At 37.4% G+C, this 9,381-nt stretch overlaps 1 protein-coding gene across 1 annotated transcript; it reads left to right on the forward strand.

Moving 5' to 3' along the window:
* Positions 1-5,306: 5,306 nt before the first annotated feature.
* Positions 5,307-6,281, forward strand: LOC144706661 (large ribosomal subunit protein uL10c-like). Its single transcript, XM_078579661.1, has one exon. It carries the CDS (start codon positions 5,380-5,382, stop codon positions 6,082-6,084), a length of 705 nt encoding a protein of 234 aa, XP_078435787.1. The 5' UTR covers positions 5,307-5,379; the 3' UTR covers positions 6,085-6,281.
* Positions 6,282-9,381: the final 3,100 nt, after the last annotated feature.

Raw genomic sequence — 9,381 nt, forward strand, 5'->3', positions numbered from 1 at the left:
TCATGGACTTCATTATAAACATCACACCAGAATAATAATGAACATAAATATTTTACTCAATGAACTTAAATAAACATGGTGGTGTGATTGGCTTGACGGCCACATAAGATCCATCACAAACTTGTGTAGGACATTATCAATATGTCTCATCAATGTCTTCAAAATGCGAAGCACTTCCACAACTCTCACTGTCTTTGAGATTCTAACATCGCTGATGTGGCTCGCGCTGATGCGATGCTACGTTAGTTGTGAGAATGAGAAGTAGAATATTTAATAATATAAACAATATGTTTATGTTTTGTCTTTTTCCAACAACAGGTATAGGTGGTGAAAAATGTGAATGCGGAAGACGAAGCGGTGTGAAATTTTGAACGATGTGACAGTTCAACCCAAAAAATGGAAAAGAGGAAGCGTCAGAAACGATGATGAGGAGAGAAGCAAAAATTAGGGGTTAGGATTGCTCCAACTTCACACGGTGATATCTGACGATCTACAGCTCTGATTGAGCTGAAATTTTCAGTATTGCTTCACCTCCTCCTCCTCTTTCCATCCACTCTGATCTATAAATAGAGGCCCAGATCACTGTGAAATTCATCTTGAAATTGCTTCCTACTTGTGTAGGCTGATTGAAAGATAGTGAGTTTTGAGATCCATCAAGTGTGTTCTTGGTGTCTTGGGTGTGTGGGAAGAAGCATTAGAGAAGAGGGGGAGCTTACCGACACTCGCAAATTGCCGTGATCCTGGCAGAACATAAGAATCTAAGGTAAGTGTCCTCGCCTTACGTTTTTTGTCTCCCGACATCATCGTTATCATAATTATAGTTTGTTATCATCTTTTTATTTATCATTTCACTTACTTATGTCCCCATTATCTTGTCTCTATCTTTACCATCATACTGTTCACACATTTGATCACTATCATATCCATCACATCCTCTACCTTATTCTCATAACATTCTGCTTAATTCTACTTATATTTCATCGATATCACTATCTTGCCTATTCTATTTTCGTGTATCTCTTCTCGTACCGATAATCACTATAGTGAGAAAATTAAATCCTTAGTCATCGTTCCCTATGGAGATGATCCATACTCAACACTAACTAAATATTCTTAAGTAAGTACGGTTAAATATATTTTTATTGAATAATCTCAATTTCCACTAACGAATTGAAACTCCTAAATTTGAGGTTATCATTCACCCAATGAACCTGATGCCTAGTAGACCACATGAATTCTCGACAGCCCACACATCCACTGTTAAGGAGGCCTTGGGGACATTTCCTAATAAATCTACGAGCCTCCCTTTCATGACCTTGCTTTTTCTCCCAATCTGGACTATATAATGCACATGTAAGTATGCATAAAAGATAAACAACTAACAATTAAATAAGTGTGCCTTAAAAGATAACCCTACAATGATGTTTACCCACAATATAGTACAAAAGTCTTAAAAAGTTGAAACATAATAAAAAAGTAAAGTTTCTCCCCTAACTGAAAGTAATATAATTTTTCCTCAACAAAGATAATGCTTCACCGTCCTTGAGGAAAAGCTTCCCACATCAAAGTAATATGATGATAATGTTTCTCATGGTAATTAGTATCCCAATACATACTTAGTGCCGACATTGGGAAGTCCCATGAAAAGGAGTTAAGCATAAAATACAAGGCCTTGAACATCATATTGTGTTGGATAGAGCCCAATAATGAAGTTAGTTAACAGAGTTACTATTTGATGGCTACACAATATGTTTATAGAAAGATAGAGAGAGGGAGAGATATTTATAGGCATGTAGAGAGAGGGATAGAGAGATCACATAAGGAGATAAAGAGAGAGGATGGAGATAAAATACATTGGAGAAAGGTGGGGAGCGATAGAGAAAATGAAAGGAGAAAGAGAGAGTCCAGAGAATTAAAAAAAATGAAATAGCGAGTGCTGAACGAGAGAGAAAAAATGTTGGAGAAAGAGAAAGTGCAGAGAGATAGATAGAGAGAGAGTAGAGAAGAGGAGAAAGAGAGATGGCAAGGAGAGATAAGATAGTGAGAGAGAACACTGAATTCCAGTATAGAACGGGAGAAAGAGACAGTGCAGAGAGAGAGAGTACAAAAAAAGAGAAAGAGAGTGCAGGGAGAAAAAAATGTTGGAGAAAGAGAATGTGCAGAGAGATAGATAGAGTAAAGAAGGGGAGAAAGAGAGATTAATAGAACTTGGTGGAAATTTTCAGATTAAATAATTAATAGAGTAGCAAGATGAACATGGAACAGTTCATGCATATTCATCCCCAAGAATGTGAGAAATGTAATGCTGTTGAGAGAAAGAATGACACACTAAGATATATGTCTAATGTTTATCACAGAAAAAACTCCTAAACATTTTTAAATTGAATATGTGAACGCAGCTGGCACATTCAAAATCAAGTGTTTAAGATGAGTTGTCTAAAATACAAGACTTCTTGTCTCTTACTTTGGGACTTCTTTCTCTCTTACTTTGTAGGAAGGGACTTCTTGTTTCCTTTGGATGATAAATCCTTGCAAATGGATGTTTCAATGAAAACTACGAATCAGTTGTTGAAACGCTAAAGAGGCAACGGTAAGACCATGTAGATTTGATGGAAACCCTTCCCACGAGTACAATGAAATATTCATGCGTTATAAGAACTAGATCATTATGTTGATATATTGTTAGTTTAGCTGTCAGTTCCCATTTTGAGCTAATAAAGACCTTCTGATCGATCAAGAAATCAAAATACAACAATACTATGGTACCAAACGCAGGCTGATCAGTAAAATATATTGTGATTCTAAATTCTAAAATAAGTTGAATGCATCATGACAAGACTTACCGGTTTATGAAATCCAAAATACGAACGAGCTCCAATAACTTACCAGTTATCCCACTGCAGAGTCCAACGCGAAAGAGCACCGAGTTTTTGCTGGACGGCCTGGACCTTCACCTTAGGACGGGCGAGTCACCAGTGAATATACCAATGATTTCTGGATCTATCAAAAGGTCATTTGGTCACCAATTTTTTGCTACATTTGGTCATGGGTAAACACCATTTGGTCTTTTTAAGCCGGGTTTTTAATTTCGGATCATATATCTCTGCCACATGTGACGGTGACACCATCTGGTGATGGGACGAAGTCGAGATGATGGAGTTGGTGATGCATGATGCAAATCTGACGGATTTTCTAAAATTCTAGGATGTGTGACATCCATCCAGATGTCATCCATCCCGTCACGTCTGGGCCATCACGTCCCGGACATGCCATTCCCTACTTCCAAGTACGGCGAATACATTTATTGAAATAGAACAGTGTTTTCCATTATTGGTTGCTAGTTATTTCAACAAAAAGTTATTTCCATTATTGGACGCTAAAGACATCTCTTTTTTTGAAAAGGTAAAAAATAAATTAAATGATATCTAATCATAGAGAAAAAGTCTCATGATATAAATCTACATGCACTCATGTTTGCTAAGTTGATGCTTCTCTAAATGCTTGTCTAATTGGCATCGCGAGGAATGAAAACCCAAGTGTCACCATTGCAAATCTGGTTCCTATATTTAATCAGAATTGAGTACTTAGGAAATTCTGCAAAAAAGATTGCAGAACAATAAAAGCTTCGGATACTTCAAAATTCTTCAAAATTCATCATACAGTTGAAAGATGAACCATGAAAGAGGGGTGGGAAGCTCTCAAGCCCATCTCTTTATGATTTCTTAAAAAAACTACTCTCATGTTCTAATTATTCGTCCACTCATCCATTCATTCCATTAAATTTCTTCATCATGTTCTAACTCATTTCAAAATGTACTAATCAATGGATAAAGACTATCAAATGTTAAATCCTACTAAAAGATAAATTCACTTATCCAGTGATTCATGATGTTCTAACACATTTCGAAATCAGATAAAAATCTACTAATTGGCAGATAATGGATGGATGCATGCATTTCATCATCATGATCTAACCCATTCCAAAATCAGGTAAAAATACACTAATGGGATTGGGTTTTGTGGGGGGGGGGGGGAAGGGATGCATGCATGTATTTCATCACAATGTTCTAACCCATTCCAAAATAGGTAAAAATCCACTAATGGGGTTGGGGGGGGGGGTGTAAGGGATACATGCATGTATTTCATCACAATGTTCTAACCCATGTCAAAATCAGATTAAAATCCACTAATGCGCAAGTAGCGAATGCATGCATACATGTATTTCATCATCATGTTCTAACCCATTCAAAAATCAGATAAAAATCCACTAATGTGCAGATAGTGAATGCATGCATGCATATATTTCATCAAAATTACATAAAAATCCACCAACGGACAGGAAGTGGATGCATGAATGTATTTCATCATCATATTCAAACCCATATCAAAATCATACAAAAATCCGCTAATGGGCAGGTAGTGGATTTATGCATGCACTTCATCATCATGTTCTAACACATTTCAAAATCATACAAAAAACCACTAATGGGTATGCAGTGGATGCATGCATGCATTTAAGCATCATGTTCCAACCATCATGTATTTCACCATCATGTTCTAACCCTTGTCAAAATCATACAAAAATCATCACTAAGAGGCATTTAGTGGATGCATGCATGCATTTAAGCATCATGTTCCACCCATCATGTATCTCACCATCATGTTCTAACCCATGTCAAAATCATACAAAAATCATCACTAAGAGGCATTTAGTGGATGCATGCATGCATTTAAGCATCATGTTCCAACCATCAAGTATCTCACCATCATGTTCTAACCCATGTCAAAATCATCCAAAAAATCACTAATAGGCAGATAGTGGATGCATGCGCGTATTTCATCATCATGTTCTAACCCATGTCAAACCCTACAAAAAACCACTAATGGGCACATAGTGGATGCATGCATGCATGTAGACATGGTCATTCTGTTCTTTTAGTCCGAAGTTGTGCGAATTGTTTGTCCTGTTCGGTTTTCCGAACAGACCAAAAGCAAATTCAAACAGAGCATCGCACAGACCCGTGTGCGGTTCTTTTGTTCGCTTTGCGCAAATTTGTGCGAATTTTGTTCGTTCTTGAAAAAAAAAAAACAGAACAAAGAACAAGGTCGTGTGCGGTACTTTTGTGTAATTTTTTTGTTCGTTTAAAACGAACAGAACAGAACAGAACAACCATGTCTACTTGATGCATGTATTTCATCAAAATCATACAAAAAACCACTAATGGACAGATAGTGGATGCATGTATGCGTATCGCTATGTACTGGGCCACAGCCCCATCATCCACAACCCCATCTCCACAGACGACTAAACCAGATAAGGAAACCAGCTCTCTCTTCTCCTCATACTTCTTCCTCGGCTTCTCCTTCCCTCCTTCCGCCATGGAAGCTTCTCTCTGCACCTTCCCACCCTCCAAACCCCTCCCCCTTCGCTCCCAATCCCAAGTCATGGCCTTGAGCTTCACCCGCCTCCCCGATCCCAGCCGCAGATCCCACCCTTCCCTCCTCCGAAACCCATCTTTGCCGTCCATCCGCGCCGCCATCAGCCGCACCAAGAAGGAATCCACCGTCGAATCCGTCAAGCAGCAGCTCGAGAACTGCTATCTCGTCGCCGGCATCAAGTACAAGGGCCTGACGGTGAAGCAATTGCAAGAACTCCGCAAGATCTTGCCCGATTCCGTGAAGCTTCTGGTCGCCAAGAACACGCTCGTCGGCAAGGCGATCGAGGGCACTCAATGGGAAGCTCTGAAGCCGTGTATGAAGGGGATGAACGCTTGGATGTTCGTTCATACCGAGGAAATTCCCGAGGCTTTGAAACCCTACCGGAGTTTCCAGAAGGAGAAGAAGCTCGAGGATAACGATTTCACCGGGGCGGTGTTCGAGGGGAAGTTCTACGCGCCGGCGGATTTCAAGGCGCTGGAGACGATGCCGTCGAGGGCGGAGGTGTACGCCAAGTTGCTGGGCTCGTTGCAGAGCCCCGGGATTGCGCTGGTTTCGACTCTGCAGGCGCCTGCCAGAGATTTGCTTCTGATTTTGACGGCCCATGTCAAGAATTTGGAGGAGGGGGGCGCTGCGTCTCAGGAGTAGTGTAAGATCCTGCTTCGTTTTTTGTTTTTGCTTCGGATTCAGGCGTTGTGTATGCATTATGATCGAGATTACCCATTTTGGCGTTCGAAAATAGCGGAATTCGTCCGTTTTGAGGATGTAATCGTCCCTCAACGATGATTCAGTTGTTGTCTCTTTCAATGTAACTTAATTCTCTCCTAAATTTAATTTTGACTCTATGATTTTGGCCTTCGGAAATCGCAAAATTTGTCAATTTTGGCGATGAAATCATCCCTCAACGCTGATTCAGTTGTCGTTTGTTCTTATGTACCTCAATTCTCTCCTGAAATTAATTTTGGCTCTATGATTTTTGCGTTCGGAAATCGCAGAATTTGTCAATGTTGACGATGAAATCATCCCTCAATGCTGATTCAGTTGTCGTTTGTTCTAATGTACCTTAATTCTCCCTCAACCTAAATTTTCACCCTATGATTTTTGCGTTCGGAAATCGCAGAATTTGTCAATTTTGACGATGAAATCATCTTTCAATGCTGATTCTGCTATTGTTACTTCTATTGTGCCTTAATTCTCTCCCAAATTTGATTTTGGCTCTATGATTTTGGCGTTCGATACTCGCAGAATTTGTCAATTTTGACGATGAAATCATCCCTCAACGCAGATTCTGTTGTCGTTACTTCTAATGTACCTTAATTCTCTCCTAAAGTTAATTTTGGGATTACGATCGAGGTTACCCATTATGGCATTTGAAAATCGCAGAATTTGTCAAATTTGGGGGTGAAATCATCCCTCAACGCTGATTCAGCTGTCGTCTCTTTTAATATACCATAATTCTCTCCGAAATTTAATTTTTGCATTATGATCGAGACTACCCATTTCGACGTTCAAAAATCACGGAATTGGTCCATTTTGAGGATTAAATCATCCGTTAACGATGATTCAGCTGTCTTTTCTTTTTATATACCTTATTTTTCTCCTAAATTTATTTTCGGCTTTATGATCGAGAATGCACACAATGGCATTTGAAATATTAGAATTTGTCAATTTCGAGGTTGAAATCATCCCTCGATGACGATTTATCAGTTGTCTGTTTTAATATACCTTAATTGTGCTAAAAGCTATAGCTGTTAACAAGGGTGCCACTTTTCATCTTTAATCACGATGTTGCTCTTCAGCACTCCTAAAGTTCAATTTTCCAGGAAAAATGTTCATTTGCGTGTTACATTTGGTTTGCATTAACGTTTAACTGATTGTGATTCTGCTTCGGTTTGAAAGTCGCAGAATTCCTCAATTTTGACGGAAAAATCATCCCTGGGTGCTGACTTAGCCATCCTCTCTTCTACCATACATTAATTCTCTCCTAACTTTAGTTGTTCCCTGGCAAACTTGTTAATTTCTAATTTATTTCTTATTTGTTCTTTTGCTTCTAATTCAAGCATTCTGTATGCAATATGGTTGAAAGTACCCATTTTCGTTTAACCTTTGGGCATTAAAGAATCGCAGAATTCAATTTTGACCGTAAAGTCATCCATCAGTAGTGATTCTGCTATCCTTATATTGAATCTTAATTCTCTCCCAAAGTTAGTTTTTCCCGGGAATTTTGATATTTCCCCAGAATTCAATATGGTTCATTTATGACGTGTTTTTGGTGACGGATTTTCATTCATATTTCTGCAACATGTCTGCAACGTTGCAGAACCCTCTGCTATAATCCAGCATTTCCAGTCTGCTAAATGAATTTGTTTCGTTAAATTAGTGGCAGTTTGTTCAAGTAATTGCAAATTCCATCCGGGAGAGATTTCAACGAAACATGTTGTCTGGATGGAGATCAGTTATAAAAATGAGATTAAAAACAGTTTTGGTGGACCCATAACACTGGTCGCACATTGGAACTTTTTTTAGGTGAGAATAAAGTCAAACAAGAAGTTCTCTAAAAACCACAAAATTTGAAATTTCAAAGAAGAAGTTCATTTAGAAGATAAGATATGACCACATCATCACCGCATTTAAGAAAGATCTCTTAATATATTATTCCATTTTTTGTTTTAAATAATAATCCTTTAAGTTAAGAGACAGTCTGATTCTGCTATATTTAAATTTTTACTGCCATAACAACTGACGCGAAGAATATGCTTGAGAAGCAGCTGTTATTGCGCAAAGAATAAATCTATTTTTAGATAGTCTTCATAATTTCACAGAATCAGTTTTATCCGACAAGAGTTTTTCTCAGATTCCGGATGAAATAAAGTAATTCATAGATATTGTATAGGCCGTTTAGGCACACTGGAAAAATGTAGGGTGAGTGCGTTTCTGGAAATCTGGAGTTGAAAGATAGAACCGCATGGAAAAAATTTATTCTTTAGCTCTTATCCAACTGGAATATAAGGGTTAACTACTCATCTAGTGTGATGAACTCAAATTTAGGGTACTGAAATCAATAAAAACTTATAAACCTCTAATCCTAAAAGAGTTTGAGTAGTTATGAAGGGCAAGGGTCGTCTCCTCATGGAACAAATTGATTAATATGAATGGATTAATGGATGAATTTTGAGAAGATGATGACAACATAAGTGCAAGGGGACTAATTATAGATCCATATATTTTCCCAGGATCAAGGTGATCTGGAACACTGAGAGAGCCCCTCCACTTCTATCTAATATTCTAATATAGGTCTACGACGAGCACTCAGAAAACTCAATGTACATCATTTAGTAATTCCAAACTAAATGAGATTTTACTTATCAATAGAAATACATACTATGCCTTAGAAAAATATGTTTTTCAAATATAGCGTTAGAAATTCTAATATATGTATATTCATACTTAAAAAAATATTTATTTACAAATTTAATGTCATAAAATTCTTTAAAATTTTTTACTACTAAATTATTTTTTTTATGAATATGATGTCAGAAAATTCCATTAAAAGTCAGGACACAATAAATAGTGAATAAACCCTTTTAATAATATAAAGCCTTTAAAATAATCCTGAAATTTTCATTCTGACTCGTAAAAATAATATATCTGTGAAGACAATGCCAGAAAATTCCAAAAAAAAAATCCAAAAACCTAAAAAACACAGTATCATTAGAATTATAAATTAAATCATTTTAAAACTACCATAACACATGTATGATCAATATATTCCACATAAAGATTTAAAATAAATGGTAATACAGCAGTAATTAGCTACCCTTAGCTTTATAGATACTTATCTCCCCCTAGATTCCTTTTTTGTTACATGCATATATATATTCTTTACCACCAAGATTACAACCCTATAGGATCAACATGATGAATTTGAGGGATTCAAACCCCAAG

The sequence above is a fragment of the Wolffia australiana genome, chromosome 8, assembly GCF_029677425.1.
Source record: "Wolffia australiana isolate 7733 chromosome 8, ASM2967742v1".
Classification (NCBI taxonomy): domain Eukaryota; kingdom Viridiplantae; phylum Streptophyta; class Magnoliopsida; order Alismatales; family Araceae; genus Wolffia; species Wolffia australiana.